General features: G+C 37.1%; 1 protein-coding gene across 2 annotated transcripts in view; it reads right to left on the minus strand.

Annotated features, from left to right (window-relative positions):
• PTAR1 (protein prenyltransferase alpha subunit repeat containing 1) overlaps positions 1–17,924 on the minus strand; it is a 50,504-nt gene that overhangs the window by 17,869 nt on the left and 14,711 nt on the right. The window contains exons 3-5 of one of the 2 annotated variants that reach the window (XM_025360177.1): positions 13,855–13,921; positions 7,498–7,602; positions 5,494–5,707 (exon numbers count right to left, since the gene is read on the minus strand). In XM_025360177.1, coding sequence (XP_025215962.1) covers positions 5,494–5,707; positions 7,498–7,602; positions 13,855–13,921 — 386 coding nt within the window. The remainder of the gene's footprint in view (positions 1–5,493; positions 5,708–7,497; positions 7,603–13,854; positions 13,922–17,924) is intronic. The other variant, XM_025360178.1, reaches the window with a different exon arrangement.

Genomic DNA, 17,924 nt, shown 5'->3' on the forward strand with positions numbered 1-17,924 from the left:
GTGTGTGTGTGTGTGTATATATGTGTATGTGTGTGTATATATGTATATATGTGTGTATGTCACATATATACACACATATACATACATATATATATACACACACATACATACATATATATGATGTACGGCATATTGTTTTTATGTATACACTGTGAAATGATTACCAAAATCAAGTGAATTAACATATCCATCACCTCACATAGGTTATTTTATTTTTTGTGATAAGAACATTTAAGATAACGCTCTTAGAAATCTTTAGGTATACATTATTAACACTAATTAACCATGTTCTACCATTAGACCTCCAGAACTTATTCATCCTAACTGAAACTTTGTACCCTTTAACCAGCAACTCCCTATTCCCTACCATAACCCTACTCCTGCAATCACCATTCTACTCTCTACTTCCATGAGTTCAACTTGTTTAGAGTCCACCTATGAGTGACACCATGCAATATTCATCCTTCTGCGCTTGGCTTATTTCACTTAGCATAATGTGAGTCTCCTTTTTCTTCATATAGGTTTTTATTCCGTTTAAAGTTCAATTTGGTATTTTAGATTAAAAAAAAAAACCTAACTTTCTATTTTCTAAAAAGTCAATCAATTTTACCAGCATCACAAATTGAATAAGGAAACCTTTCTCTAATTATGTGAAATGCCATATTCATCATTAATGAATATGTACATATTATGTATTGGAATTTGTTTCTGGACTTTATATTCTGTTCCATTACTGAGTCTATTTTTGAAATAGCATCACAATTTTAATTATTCTGTCTTATTAAACATTTAAGTATCTAATGGTAGAGTGTTCCTTATCGTTTTTCCTAACAATTTCTCAGGTATTCTTTAAGCTTTATTCTCTCTAATGTACTTTAGAATCATTTCTGAAGTCAAAAAAAAATCAGTGTTTTTTAATATATTCACAGAATTGTGCAATCATTGCTGTTATCTAATTTCAAACGTTTTCACCACCCCACAAAACCCTGTTCCTATTACAAGTTATACCCCATTCCCTCCTCCCCAGCCTCTGGTACCCACTAATCTGTTTTGCCTATTCTGAACATGTTATATAAATGAAATCATACAATATGTGGCCTTGAATCTGACTGCTTTCAATCAGCATGTTTTCAAGGTTCATCCACATTACAGCATGTATTAATAGTTCCTTCCTTTTTTATGGCCAACATTCCATTGCATGGATATTCCACATTTTCCTTTCCTCAGGTGAGGTGTTACTTTTTGGCTATTATAAATAATGTGGCTATTAATGTTCTCATACAAGATTTGGTATGGAATGTGTTTTCACTTCTCTTGGGTATATACCTAGGAGTAGAATTACAGTGTCATATATGGTAATGCATGTTTTTCTCCAAGAATATGATAGATATTAACTGTAGTTTTATTAATATATAGTAATTCTATGTTTAATTATTTGAGGAAATGCCAAACTGCTTTCCACAGTGGCTATACCATTTTACATTCTTACCAGCCACAAAGAAGGGTTTCAGTTTCTCCACATCCTAACCAACATTTATTATTGTCCGTATTTTGGTGTGAAGTGGTATCTCACTCCCTGCGGTTTTGATTTGCATTTCCCTAATAGTAAAGATGTTGAATATCTTTTCCTGTCCTTATTGGTGACGTGGGTATGTTTTTTTGGAGAAATAAGTATATGTGCTTTTTTTATGTGAAGCCCTATATTAACTTGTAATTTGCCAGTAGTAATAAACTGCCTGTCTGTGAGTCTTTCCTGCCACACTACCCTCAAATATAAATATTTTAAAATTTACTTAAATGTCTATTTAAGCATACAGACATCAGAGAGAACATAAAATAGAAAATTAGTGTCATAATTCCACCCCATACTACTTTTAATCAATCTTTATTCTTTAACTTTTTTCTGACTAGAAAATGTTTTTATAAAAAATACAAGAAAAAAATCTATAACATTGTTGTGTGTATGTATAAATATCTGTTGAGCATTTACCATGTGCCAAACACTGTGCCAAGCACTGTTCCAAACACTTTAAAGTATTTGCAGTCTCATTCAATGCTAATAAATACATTAAAAATTGTATTAGGCTACTGGGTGCGGTGGCTCATGCCTGTAATCCCAGCACTTTGGGAGGCAGAGGCAGGTGGATTGCTTGAGGTTAGGAGTTCAAGACCAGCCTGACCCACATAGCGAAACCCCATCTCTGCTAAAAATAAAAAAATTAGCCGGGCGTGGTGGTGGGTGCCTGTAATCCCAACTGCTTGGGAGGCTGAGGCAGGAGAAGCTCTTTTTTTTTTTTTTTTTTGAGACGGAGTCTCGCTCTGTCGCCCAGGCTGGAGTACAGTGGCCGGATCTCAGCTCACTGCAAGCTCCGCCTCCCGGGTTCACGCCATTCTCCGGCCTCAGCCTCCCGAGTAGCTGGGACTACAGGCGCCCGCCACCTCGCCCGGCTAGTTTTTTGTATTTCTTAATAGAGACGGGGTTTCACCGTGTTAGCCAGGATGGTCTCGATCTCCTGACCTCGTGATCCGCCCGTCTCGGCCTCTCAAAGTGCTGGGATTACAGGCTTGAGCCACCGCGCCCGGCCGAGGCAGGAGAAGCTCTTGAACCTGGGAGGTGGAGGCTGCAGTGAGCTGAGACTGTGCCACTGCACTCCAGCCTGGGCGACAGAGCAAGACCCTGTCTTAAAAATAAATAAATAAATAATAATATTAGGCCTACCCTAATATAATCTATTGTGAATATTTTCCTTTAAATCATCTTCTAAAATATAATTTTTAGTCATAACAAAATATTCCAATGTGATGGACTGTAATGTAACAACTCCCTCATTACTGAAGGGCTACAGATTTTCTAGTTTTTCACTACTATAAATGCTACTTTTATACATGAAACTTCTATATTTAATAGCCAGTGTTTACTGACCACTTAGTTAAGGCACTTTGATAGCCACTTTATATGAATTCTCCCATTCAATTTGCATCACTCAGTGAGATGGGAATTATCGTCACCCTCTTTTTCCGGATGAGAAAACTGAAGGTGTAAGAGGCTAAGCAACTTCCTCAAGGCTGCACAGCAAATTGGTGGTAAAGCCAGAATGCAAAGCAGGTCTGCATGACCACTGAGTGAAGCCTCTAATCATTCCACCATACTTCATTTTCCATTATTTCTTTATGATGAATTCCTGGAAGCAGAACTCCAAAAATAACACCCTATTTTAAAAAGTGTGATAAGTGCTGCCATGTTGCCCTTCAGTAAGATTATAACAATTTGAATAATGCTTATTTTCATACTCTTACTAATACTCGAGGCCAGCACTTTAAAAAGTCATTTTCAATTTTTTAAGTTAAAAAATGCCGGCTCATTTCATATATATTTTTAAGCTGATCTAGACTACTGGTATTTTTGTGATTACCTCCTGTAATAGACAAAGCATAGCAGTAAATGTTCTAGGTGGGCCCAATGGCTTATTACAACAGAAAGGGGATTTGGTAAATTTAGGACTCCTTACTGATAACAAGAGCAAGAGATGTTGCAGTGGCAAGTGGGGAATGGAAGAATGGTTAAGTCCTCCTCCAAGGGCGGGTCAACGAAGAGTGATGACATCTGAGCCCAAGAGTGGACCCTGGCAGCTGAGCTCACCATTAATGAGTTACCCTTACCACCAGATAGTCTCAAGTAACCAAGAATTTCACTTTGGCCCCTTGTTCCTGATTTTATGGAAATGCCACTTGAAAAGGTTCACATCACGGCAGAAAAATTTCCAAAGACTTCTCAGTCAACCTGGACTGTGCCTTCCTTTTTATCTCCAAGCCTCCTCATATCTCTTTCCTCTTCCCACACACCATCAAGTCATAGATCTGAGATGACCACCAAGCACTCCATATCCCTGACTACCCACCAAACAACTTGTAATCACACCTCCCGACTCAATATATCTTCCTTCCCCCGGCAGCTATTTCCAACAAGCCCATCCTAGATGAAGAACCATTTTTCTGTGCTCCCATTGTATTCTGATGCTTTGTAATTGCTGGTCTACTTTCTCCACTAGATTTTCAAGTTGTTGAGAGCAAACACTTTTGTCTTACTGCCATACCCAGTATACAGGACAGTTGGTGGGTATGATGGGTTTTATACTTTTTCATGAATAAACTGCACTGAGTTGATCAAGCAAACTGGCAGCCAATTTTCTATCTCTAGAGGAACAGAGAAAGGAACTAAAATTGAGTGAACCTCTATTAGATGCCCAGTAATTTACATCCATTAACTCAATTAACTCTCACAATAATACACTGAGGCAGACAGTAGAGTCCCTATCTTATAAATGAAAACAATAAAACCTTGCTTTCCACATATAGCTAGTGGGGCCAAAATCTGAACCTAGGTTGATGTGATTTGAAGCCTTTGCTCTTTCTATTCCATTAGGCGGCCACCCCTCCTGAAACTCAAAGCCACATAAACTGGAAGTGGAAGGCTTCTCTTCCAGAATTATTGGCTTAAAATCCTCTGGAAATAAAAAGTCTCCTATTTGTCCTCGCCAGGAAACAAAGAGGGAAATGGGAGCATGGGAAGAGGGATGTAGGAAGAAGAGGGTGGTAAGTTAAAATTATGTAACACTTCCCCACTTATCTGAAAGCACCAGCTGGGGCACTTCGATCTTCAACTTGACCTCTTTTAACTGTCTCAAGCCTGAGAAGCTTTTTAGATGAGCACCCTAGATTCTCATGGCACTGTGACACCATCAGAAAAGAAAAACCTGAGACACTGTAGTATATTAAGAAGGAGCAAAAGGGACACCTGGCTCTCATTCTGATGAATAATAAGTGGTACAACTGTAGCTAAGTCTAAGCCATTAAAATTCTCTGGAAATCTCCATCTCCTCATTTCTAAACTGAAAGGATCAGGCTGTGAGAGTTTGCAAACTGGCTCTGCATTCAAATAACCCTGAGTCAGTGGAAAATACTGATCTCTAGATCGACCCTCATTCTGTCTTAGTAGGCTTGGAGTGGGACTTAGGAATCCCCAGGTAATTTACAGGCTCAGCCAATTTTAAAAACAGCTGGGTGAGATCGTCTATTCCCTGCCCTCCTCTCCCTCTTTTCAGAGGACGAAAGTGTGAAAACACAGCCAGCTGACTTAGTATATTGTCACATAACCAAACACTACCAAGAAATAGCAATTCCAGTTCTATAAGGCTTAATAATCCCTTCCTGTTTCAGGATAAATTGAGTTATGCTCAATCTTCCTCAATTGGTTAAACCTGCCTTTGCTTTACCACTGCACTAGCCTTAAGACTGCCAAAAACAGCACTGGTGGGGAATGCAAGATTTTCATTTAATTACAGGGTTTCTCCAGAGGTAGCAGCTGTCACGATTCTCTCAAGTTGCCAGACCATCAGTTTCTCTACTCCTTCAAAGCTCTTCTGAGGATGAACTACTACCAGAAGATTTTAAGGGCAGACAGGCAGTCTGCCCAGGAGACAATAATATCCCTACCTTGACATCTAGCTTGGCCAAGTGCTGTAAAACCCAGATGCGATGGGACCAAGCATTATAGTTGCTTGGGTATCTCCCTGCTGCTTCACCACAGACCTCCATCTCTTCTTGTATGAGTCGCTGTGCCCTTTCTGTGGGAATTGTTCCCAAGTTTCCTTTGGTCATAAAGGAAGGCAAGGAGGTTTCCTGAATTAGCTGTTGTAGCACCCATCGCCTGTTAAGGTAGCATGTGGGAAAGAGAACACAGAAAGAACATAAACCAGAGAGAAAAAGAACCAGTTTTCATTGTCCCTAATTAATTTCCATTCAGAGACAATGCAAAATAATACCTGTTTATAAGTCCAGATTTTTGGAGATGGGGAGGGGTTGTTTTGTTTACGATGATATTAAATTTAGCAGTATGGATGAAGGGTGGAAAATGGATAAACAGGAAAATAAAAAAAAACTTTAAAATCTGTAATACAGAGAATGTCATTACTTCTAAAATGACAATCCCAAAACTCCACTTGGCCAGGACAGGTAAAGGCAATTGGTGTGTGTGTGTGGTGGTGGTGGTAAGAGGTTATAAATTAATGGCTGATAAATACTACAAGGAGTCATGATTCACATCTTTAATTATATATGCATGCCTCACCCTATGTGCATTTGTTTGCAAACAAGAAGTTGCATTCTGATAGCTTTCATTCAGCAAAATTCTGTATTTATAGCATAAAATCTGGAAAGTAACAAATACAATTCATTAAACCATTAAGGAGGTGTCAAAATATCCTTAACCACAAATTCTCCCTTTGTCTATTTAAGATTTGCATTAGCATGTATTTACATAAAAAACACTAAATAGTGTTTCAAGCTACTTAATGGGTTTCGTTTGTACCAATAATTTACTGATAAAAAGCATTTTTTAGACTAAAGATTTCAAACCCAAAGGTACAGGAAACTGAGTAAGAAAACTCATTTTGTCATTTTAAAATAATGGAATTTCTTATTTAACAAAATATTGCTTGATAAAAAAATTAGACAAGCCAATAAACTGATGGATGCATATTTGACAGTTCCTTTCCCCTGCCACCATCCCTTTCCAAACCCCCATACACACAGTCATACACCTTTCTGTGGTATACTACCTCAATTTCTAGTTATGAAGAAAATACAACTGATTATGTGGTTTGGAAGAAGCTGACCTGCAATGTTAACTAAAGGCATGATTACCACTAAGACACCTTGCACTGACATAAGATCCTAAAAATGCCCAGGATTTAAGAAAAATTAGAGTGGCTTAATAAACTGAGAATTTCAGAGTAACTTCTTTATTGGTCCTGACCAGCAAGCCCACACCATCCCACTTTGATCAAATAAGAGTAGTTACACAGGATTCATCAGGAAGATGCTTCCAGGTGGCCAGGATTTTGAGAGACCTAAATTGCATTCTGGTTATCTGTCCCAGGCTTTTAACCTAAAAATGTTCTTTGCATGTATGGTTTTTAGCAACTTTAGCGCAGCGTACACAGCATTCACCTCAGTTGCCCTTAGCTTCTCTGTAAGTTAATTTTAATAACCACAACCATCACCACCACCATCTTTACCAGGAAAATAACCAAATGCTTTTAAAATCCATGTTGCTCATTACAGTTGAGCATCTATAAATGCAATCTCCACAACTGCTTCAAAGAGTTAATAATAGCTAATATTTATTATTTAATATGTGCCAGGCACTGTGGGAGTGTTACATGCATTAACTCATGTAAACTTGACTGTTAACTATATGAGACAGGTGTAACTATTATTCTCATTTTACACACGAGAAAACTGAGGCTTGGTGAGTTAAGTAATTTCCCATGAACCTTAGGTAGCAAGTTATATAGCGCCTAGATTTAAACTTAGGTAACCTGACTTCAGAATTCATGCTCTGGAACCAATATGTAACCTTGCCTCTCACATGTCATGTTTCTTTCTCCAGCCATTCTGAATCCTAAGTAAGAGTACTATGTTTTAAGTTAACCACACCTGTGAATCCAAGTTTCTGGACTCTTTGGAAACTTAGTTAAGGCGAGTTTTCCCAGATGTAAATCCTTAATTGGATTTAAAGTGCCAGAGAGGATTAGCTCTTTCCTGTAAAAAAAAAAAAAAAAATTAAACATTACTTTTTTCTTATAGCCAAAGGTTCTACATGGCTTTTAATATAGCCTCATTGTGAAGTGAATGTCTAAGAATTTTAAAACAAAAAAAGAAAGAAAAAATGCCCAAGCCACTCTGGGATACAAAACACTCATAAATGTGACATGCAGTAATCAAGAATGTATTCTCATAATCCCAATATAACAAATTAATAAGCAGAAAGAGAAGGTCTTAAATCAACAGGTGAAATGTTAGCTATTTGTGTGAGGGCAAAGGGGTTTTCTGGCCTATCTCATTTCCGAAAGTTATGAGACCTGATAGTCGTATCTACAGGGCCAATCCAATACCAATCAAGAATTGGTCTAGTTTCCTAAATAGGACTTGACATCATCTATTTCATTACAAAACCACACATACAACAAACACAATATGGTTGGGGAATCACTATTCTAACCAAATTACCATTTTTTATTTTTGAATTTTCCCTATCACACATACATTTTAACATATAATTGTATATCCTGCTCTCATTATATCTTAAGAATTTTCCCATGATTCTATATAATTTTTGTAATGAACATTTTAAATGATCAAATAGTTTTCATTCAGTAGCTATGCTTTTCCCTTATTGTTAGACATTCAGGTTGCTTCAAACTTTTTGTTATTTTAAAACAAATCGGGGGGGGTGGGGGGGAAAAGCTTTGTGCTTATGACTTCTTTCTTTTGTATTCTTACTTTGGATAAGTTTCCAAAAGAGCTAATAACAAGGTAAAATACTTACATGGCCCTTGATATACTAGGCCATTCCTTTTAAAAATATTAATATAAGCAGAAGTAAAAGCAATGTAATGTTTTGGTTGTTTTTAAAACTGTTCAAGCCCAACCAAAGCTTCAATGCAATCAGTTGTCCCTTGGTATCTTGTTGGGGCTTAGTTCCAGGACCTCCCACGGATACCAAAATCTGCGAATGCTCAAGTCCTTGATATAAAATGTGTTGCTATATAACCTACATACATCCTCCCATATACTTCATATCATCTCTAGGTTATTTATAATACCTAACACAATGTAAATGCTATATAAATAGTTCTTATATTGTTCAGGGACTAATGACAGAAAAACAAAGTCTGAATATGTTCACTACAGAAAGCAATAGTTTTCCCAAATATTTTCTATCTGCAGTTGGTTGAATCCATGGATGCAGAACCTACGGATACAGAGGACCAACTATATAAAGAATGTCATACAAGAGCTTTCCATACCTGTTTCTCAGGTAAATACAATTTACGTTTAATTTCTCAGGTAAGTTTTTGATAAGTGCTGACATTACACTCTCACTGAATTCTCAATGTATCTACAATTTTATAATAAAATCAGATCATTTGTTATTATTTATTAATCTTAAAATGTCCTTCCTGTGGTAGGGCTGATAATTCGTTTATTTTAGAGAAGTTTAAGCCAGAGAAAACCAGAATCCAGCTCTTACACCATATCTACTTAGATGGATTTAATTTCTAAATACCACAATACATTTTCTTTCCAACAGTGACATACTATTTATAAAGTTTTATTTCATAAAGAAAACAACCATTTTCCTTCAATGTTCAGGAAACCAATTTGTCATTATGTATATAAAATATATATATATAAAATACATTTTTTTTCTTGGAACAGCCAATTGCTTTTGCAGTCTTGGATTCTTTTCCTTCTGAAATCAGTAACATTTTGTTCATACAGTAAGTCAGGATATCTATAAAGTAAAAGGAGGAAAATATTGCTCTATGTAATTTTAATCACTTTTGAGAGCAATGTTTCTCAAAGTGATCCCTGACTGCAACATCAGCATCATCTGGAACTTACGTGAAATGCAGAACTCAGGCCTCAGCCCAGACCCCACTGAGTCAGAAACTCAGGTGGGCACAGCAATACACGTTTTAAAACAAGCTCTTTAGATGATGCCCATTGACTGGGCATGGTGGCTTACGCCTGTAATCCCAGCACTTTGGGAGGTTGAGGCGGGTGGATCACGAGGTCAAGAGATTGAGGCCATTCTGGCCAACATGGTGAAACCTTGTCTCTACTAAAAATAAAAAAAGTAGCTGGGCATGGTGGCGCGCACCTATAGTCCCAACTACTTGGGAGGCTGAGGCAGGAGAATCACTCAAACCCAGGAGGAAGAGGTTGCAGTGAGCCGAGATCGTGACACTGCACTCCAGCCTGGCAATAGAGTGCCACTCCATCTCAAAAAAAAAAAGATGCCCATTAAAGTTTAAAAAACAACTACTATAATGAATTGATTGTATTAGGCTTAATTTCCATTTGCTAAATTTAAGACCTCTTATTATTTATAACTGCCTACCTTTATTCCCATATATATCCATATATAAAGGGAGATAATCAAAATTTTCTTCAAAAAAGAGGCACTTACCCTATAACTGAGTTTTGACAAAGTTTCTTAACTTATGGGCACTCCCTTGGGCGACCACTGAGGTACAGAATTAAAAAAAAGAAAAAGAAAAAAAATATGGGCACTCTGGTAATATCTGTATTTTGAATTAAGCAGCATTTTTGGGAAGACATCTTAGCTTGAAACAACCTCAATCAATGTTAATATATGGACACTGAAAAAGATCACCTGATGGCATCAAGCAAAATTTTTATATCAATGTGATAAACATTGCTAGGGGTAGTACTGAACATTTGTAGGTGTTGGATATTGATGAAACAAGTTTTTCAAAAACAATTTAATTCTAGCAGCCACATTTTGGTTTCTAATACCATTCTTTAATGATGTTAGAAATGGCTGATTCTAGGACCAGGACAGGAAGTACACAAGATGAGCCTGGAGCATCTTATAGAGCCAGAAAGTAAGGAAGTGCTCAAAAATATATGGTGGGATATGAAAAAGGGACATGGGGAGCAACCGAAAGAGCTTCCTGTGGCCACAGCTGGAATGATTTCAGCAACAAAATAAATAACATAGTATTGGATTATACCCCAGAGTATCAAATGGCTATCCATCAGCCCACTGAAATGAATGAATATATAAATAGGAGACAATAGACAAATATGATAGCTGGTAAAGTTAATAGCAATCACATAATCGTTTTTTATCTATAAAAAAATTTTCCCTAATACCTCAATTTTTTTTTTTTTTTTTTGAGACGGAGTCTTGCTCTGTTGCCAGGCTGGAGTGCAGTGGCACGATCTCGGCTCACTGCAACTTCTGCCTCCTGGGTTCAAGCAATTCCCCTTCCTCAGCCTCCCAAGTGGCTGGGACTACACGTGAGCACCGCCACACATGGCTAATTTTTTGTATTTTAATAGAGATGGGGTTTCCCCATGTTGGCCAGGATGGTCTTGATCTCCTGACCTCGTGATCTGCCCGCCTCAGCCTCCCAAAGTGCTGGGATTACAGGTGTGAGCCACCATGCCTGGCCAAATACCTCAATTTTACAGACGAGGAAACTGAACCCTGGAGAAGTTCAGTAACTTGCTCAGGTTTCTTTTTTTTTTTTTTTTTTTTTTTTTGAGACAGAGTCTCGCTCTGTCGCCCAGGCTGGAGTGCAGTGGCCGGATCTCAGCTCACTGCAAGCTCCACCTCCTGGGTTTACGCCATTCTCCTGCCTCAGCCTCCCGAATAGCTGGGACTACAGGCGCTCGCCATCTCGCCCGGCTGGTTTTTTGTATTTTTTAGTAGAGACGGGGTTTCACCGTGTTAGCCAGGATGGTCTCGATCTCCTGACCTCGTGATCCGCCCGTCTCGGCCTCCCAAAGTGCTGGGATTACAGGCTTGAGCCACCGCGCCCGGCCCTTGCTCAGGTTTCTTAGCTCAAAATGTCAGAACCAAACATCAAATCTGCATTAAATAAAGTTACCAATTTAAACCAATAGGCTATGAGTACAGAACATGAATCACTGGAGTTTGGCATCAACTATTCTAGTTGCTCAAAGGTGTTTTGCTTACTCTAAGTACAGAGACTGATGAAGAAAATAGGACATTATTACTAAGTCAACCTCTTTCATCAGGTAAATCACCAATTTTCAAAGCAAAAAAAAAAAAGTAGCAGTCTTCTTTCTTTAAAAAAAAAAACCAGCTAAAATTTTAAATCATGTGTATCACTCACTGTAATCACAGGAGGTTAGTTCAGAAACTTATTTTTGCCTCTATTTCCTTCCCCTAAGATTGCAATATCCACAAATTGAACTAGACGTCTATTGCATTATCCTTTAGCAGTTTGAAAAATGCATCAAAAATCACTCAATGCCTTCCAGGATTAATATAGAAGAGATCCACTAACAATTAAAAATAAAGTTCTGTGTATTTGATATGCAATAGAGACCGTACAGGGTTAGAGAAGTTTACTATGAAGTTAGCAGTTTGTTGCTCAAAATGTACCTATGATTCGATGTCTTTATATGTCAATCAATCTTACTAATACATATTAAAATTTACTAGAAATATCCACAAAGGAGTTTTAAAAAATCAAGATTCCCTTTCTACTCATCTAGCACAAAACCTTACTAATCACCTAACTAGAGTAATTTTCAGGATGAACCATCATAAACACCCCTCAAGTTAGATTTATGGAGCAACTTCCCTTCATAAGAACAAACCACACATATTTTTTTTTAAGTTTAATAGAATCATAAAAAAATTCACCTAATTCAAATCTTTTATTTCACAGATAAAAAAACAAAACTCTTGAGAATCAAAAGTTATACTCAAAGTCAGCTGCTAGTTAACTGATGAAACAGGACTAAGTTCCATGAATCTTAAGACCAGGTTTTTTCCTCCTATGCTCAACTGGTTTATAGGATAGACAATGAATAACATGTGTGTATACACATATGTATACAGGTGTGTGTGTGTGTGTGTATGTACCTATCTATGCATATATGCTATGCTAGTGAGAATTTTTTTGTTGAAGGAGTTTTGAATTCCTCTCTATAGGTGAGGAATATAAGAACATGAATAAAAATGGCATTCCTACTTCCCTATTACTCTGATTTCTTTTTCACTGAATTTGATTTCTGTGCCCAATTTGCAAACTGCATATCTATTATGTACAGGCACTAGAGTTGGATGCTAAGGAAACAAAGGGGGGGTAAAAAAAAAGACATGGTCCCTACCCTTAAAAAAGCTCTGAATTTTAAGTTCATGGTACCTTCCTAAAAGTCTCCTTTGCTGATTCTTCCTCATCTTGCAAATGCTAGAACGGTGCTGTCCAATAGAAATATAATGTGAGTCACAAATGCGAGTCATATATGATTTAAAATGTTCTAACAGCTATATTAAACACAAGTATAAATATATTTAATTCAATATATCCAAAATATTATAATTTCAACAAGTAATCAATATAAAAATTATTAATGAGATATTTCCATTTTTTGCTAGTCTTCAAAACATGATGTGCAGTTTATCACTTGTGCCACATCTCAGTTGAGACTAATCACATTTCAAGGGCTCAATAGCCACATATGGTTTTGTGGCTACCGTCCTGGATTGTGCAACCCTAGAAAACTAGAATGTCTCAGGGCTCAGTCTTTGAACTGGTTCTTGTCTCTAGCTATGCCCACTCTTTTAGTGATCTTAAAAGAGTTTCATGGCTTTAAAACCATCTATATGTTAGTAACTGCCAAGTTTACATCTGGCCCAGACCTTTTTCCTGAACTTTAAATTAATATACAACTACTTGGACACAAATCTAACATGTCCCAATCTGAACTCTTGACCTATAACAAGCACCCCCTACCTAAATCTGCTTCTCTTCCAGACATTGCCATTTCAGTAAATGGCAATTCTATCCTTTCAGCTACTCAGGGAAAAAGCCAGAGTCAAGCATGACTCCCTTCTTTCTCATCCCATACACTTTCCACTACACTGCAGTGCTTCTCAAATACCAGTGATATAATGTTATATGCCTCACAAGCCAACCAGTTATGCCGACCGCCCATTACTCGCCCACCCCAAAAAATGAAGGAAAAATAAAAGCATGTATCAAACAGTATACTGTAACTCAACATGACAATTTATATTTCAGGCAAAAAAGTTTATGAAGACATCACTACGCAAAAAGGGGCAAAATGCATATTTAGAATTGTCACAGATATAAAGAATAGGTAGAAGAAATAAGTGTAAGATGGTTTATATTTCGTTTTCAAAAGCTAACAACTTATGGGGCTAATATGTCTTCAGAAATTTGGACAAACTTTATCATATCACTAATGAAAATGACATACCTCACGTTCCATGCAGTGGTAAAGTCTGGGTTTAGAAGCAGCAGGGTACATGTGACATCTATCAATTCTAAAATAAAGAGAAGTCATATTAAAAACAAATAGTCCTACCTTTGAAAGCTTGGCTTCTTATTCTTTAAGGTTCTCTTTCTCTCTATCACATTATACTAATACATATCTCATGTCATACTAACTTTAATAAAAAATACACTCTTCTAAGCTGTCAGGGATATGAAGATTACCCTCAAGACCCTCTCCTACTTTTGGTAAGTGTAACTCTCTTAAAAGCTGACACAAACAATTTTACAATATGCCTATAAGGAATAATCTAATTAACCTCTTCCTTTTTTTTGCTGTTTTTTGGTACTAATTTAATATTTACCAAGGAAAGAAACAAAATTTCTATGCCACTATTCATTTAACTTCACAAATATCTCAAGTATTGACGGTGTGCGTGAATTTTCAAAAGGAAAAAAAAAATCACTCAGAATCCAACCCACTTAACATAATTCATTTACAATCTCCTGCAAAAATTATCCTTTCTTGCACGTATTTTTACATAGGTATAGCAACGACAAATGTACAACTTTGTTCTATATATTTCACTATTATTTCATATGTATCCTCCTTTATTACTACAGTATGTATTTTTAACAGTTGCATAACAATCCCTTAGTCCTACGTACTATCAATTACCTTACTCTTTAGGCTGTTTCCTGTTTGTTTCTAATGTTATAAATAATACTACTATAAACATTTTTAAACAAACTTTTTGTCTTGTAGGCTATTTTCTTGGGATATATTTCCTGAAGCAGAACTACTATGTCAAAACAACATAAAACTCAGTATGACTCCTACTAAGCATTTCCAGATTGTCTTTAAAATGGACTGTATCTATTTATACTGCCAAAAGGAACATGAGTGTACTTATGTCCCTATAACTGACCTATATATATTTTTAAAAAAGAATGTGACAGACAAAAAATTACAAATTCATTTATTTTAATTTACATTTGCTAACAGGAACATTTTCATTGTTTATTACATATAGTTCATCTTATGAACTGGCTATTCACATTCATTAGCTATTTATTTACCATGGTTTGACAGAATTCCTATATATTCAAATAAGCACCATAAGCCTGTATTTGAAAGAACAAAATTAGCAAAGTTTAGACATATTGTCTTTGTCTTACTAAAACTGAAAAGAATTCCAGGATTAAGGTTATCTATCTAGGGGCACAGTACTAAATTAAGGCAACCCTATCAAGCTCTTATTAAATGCCATGTAATAAAATAATAAAAATAATTATTACCATTTACTTAGCATTACTGTGTATGAGGCATCGTAGTAAGCACTTCATTTTATATTATTTCACTAAATCCTCATAATCACAATCCAAAATATTCTTATCCCACTTTACAGATAGGGAAACTGAAATTCTGCAATTTAAGCAATTTGCCTGTAGTCACCCAATTAGCATGTGGCAAACTCAACATCAAAATTGTTTCCAACAAGTCAATTATGCTGCAAACAAAATGTCTGCCCATAATAATTGGGACATTTTCAGTGTTTAAGTAAAATATAAACTTTTTAATATCTAAGAGCAAATACACATAAACACATCCAATAGTCATTTTAAAATACTCTAGTTAACAATAAAATCAATTATTTTATTCTATCTTAATAGGAGATTAACATTTACTTGGGGCCCATGATTTCATTCTTAGTGAGCATACTGAAATATTCAATTCCAACTAGCAACAAACAGTAGGATCAGCACACATTTATTTTGACCTCTAAGTCATTACATACATTACAACACGTTATGCCTATGAAGAATAATTAACCTCTTCATTTTTTTACTTTTAGTAGTTTTTGGCACTAAATGTTTATCAAGAAAAAGAAATACAATATTCTATGTCACTATTCAGTTTAAATCCATAAATATTCCAAGTATTGACTATGGACAAAGATTAAAGTAGGCCCTTAGGACTGAGTGCTTGAATGTAATGATAAATAAGACCTAATTTTGCCTCTAGGTTACCCTCAAGTTGGAGAGACTATATAAACAAATAATTATATAAGGCAAAATAATTATGAAGTAGAAACATAAACCACATTTTGGGGCCCACCAAAAAAGCTGCAATTAATTCTTAGTGGAATTATACATGGAAGACTAAATAAATAAAGTGGTCACGGCACCACCTTACCATACTGGAAAAAGTATGAGCAAAGATAAAAATGCATGGAACTTCACACATAGTTTGCTCTCCAAGAGATTATGGATACCAGAGCATGACTACAACACAAGGTAGTGGTAAAATGTACCAGGAAATGAAGCCTTCTGAAACCTGGTCTAAATCTCCTGATCAGCTTGGCCTTCCATTACTTTCCCTCACAGGTTACATTCCACCTCAGTCAAACGCCACTATCCTATGAACACACCTCCTACCCGCCTACCTTCTTTTCTCTGAACAGAATTCAGATTTACCTGCTTGCTATTCTTTCTGCCTCATGTCTTCCCATCTCCTAATATTTAACAAAAAAAATGTTTAAAGCCTTTCCTAACCTACCTAGTTGGAAAAAATCTTTCATCTCTTTTTTTTTTTTTTTTCCTTAGAGATGGAGGCTCACTTTGTAGCACAAGTTGGAGTGCAGTGGGACAATCTCGGCTCACTGCAACCTCTGCCTCCCACGCTCAAGCGATTCTCATGCCTCACTCCCCAGTAGCTGGGACTACAGGCGCGTGCTACCACGTCCAGATAATTTTTTTTTTTTTTTTTTTTTGAGACGGAGTCTCGCTCTGTCTCCCAGGCTGGAGTGCAGTGGCCGGATCTCAGCTCACTGCAAGCTCCGCCTCCCGGGTTCACGCCATTCTCCTGCCTCAGCCTCCCGAGTAGCTGGGACTACAGGCGCCCGCCACCTCGCCCAGCTAGTTTTTTGTATTTTTTAGTAGAGACGGGGTTTCACCCTGTTAGCCAGGATGGTCTCGATCTCCCGACCTCGTGATCCGCCCGTCTCGGCCTCCCAAAGTGCTGGGATTACAGGCTTGAGCCACCGCGCCCGGCCCAGATAATTTTTTGTATTTTAGTAAAGACGGGGTTTCACCATGTTGCCCAGGGTGGTCTTTAACTCCTGAGCTCAGGTGATCTGCCTGCGTCAGTCTCCCAAAGTGCTGGCATTACAGGTGTGAGCCACTGCACCTGGCCTCATCTCTGTTTTGTGTGTATCTTACTTTTGTTACTTACATAAATATTGTCCTCTTAATCGGACCATAAATTTTTTGCAGGCAGGTCCTCTCTAATACATCTTCAAATTATTCATTCACTCAACAAATTTTGTAAGCATCTACAATAAGCCAGGTATTGAGCTGGCTGAAGATGAGTAAGCACAGTCCCTGGTCAAAAGCAGCTCCATGTCTGACCACAGCACAAAGGAGTGGTAAGAGGATAAGCCTTCCTGAAAGCCATACTACCTGGGTTTGAATCCCAGCTTCTCCATTTACTATCTACATAACCTAACCTCTTGGAACCTCAGTGAAACAAGGATGGTAACATCAACCTCATGGTGTTGAGAGCAATGAAATTCATTCCAGTTCTCCACAGCTTTTTGACACATAGTGAGTATTCAATAAATATTGTTCACTTAAACGCCATCACTAACTGACCAAGAAATGAGTATTTTCAAAATAAGTAAGGAAGTCTGGAATAATGAGGAGGTTGTTCCCTTAGTAAAACTGTCTAAATTTCCAAACTTGTAAAATAGGCAGCAATAACAAAAAAACCCTTCATAGTCAAGTAGTTACATGGAAAGGTTTGTAAATGATGGGAAAGCCTCTGGAATTTCTTTTGACATCTACAATTTTCTAAAAAGTGATTATTCTACCTAGGTAAATTGGCATAGTCCCTTGGAATCTCCCTTTTTACATTAAAGAAAATATGTCTGACCAATGGTAGTTGCTGTTTGTTTGTACTTCTAACACAATTCCCCTCCTCCCTCCATCATAAGACAAGAAGTTCATCCTCCATGAGAGACTTCTGTACAGGAGCACAAGGCAAAAACTGACACA

The sequence above is a fragment of the Theropithecus gelada genome, chromosome 15 (assembly GCF_003255815.1).
Source record: "Theropithecus gelada isolate Dixy chromosome 15, Tgel_1.0, whole genome shotgun sequence".
NCBI classification, from domain to species: Eukaryota; Metazoa; Chordata; class Mammalia; order Primates; family Cercopithecidae; genus Theropithecus; species Theropithecus gelada.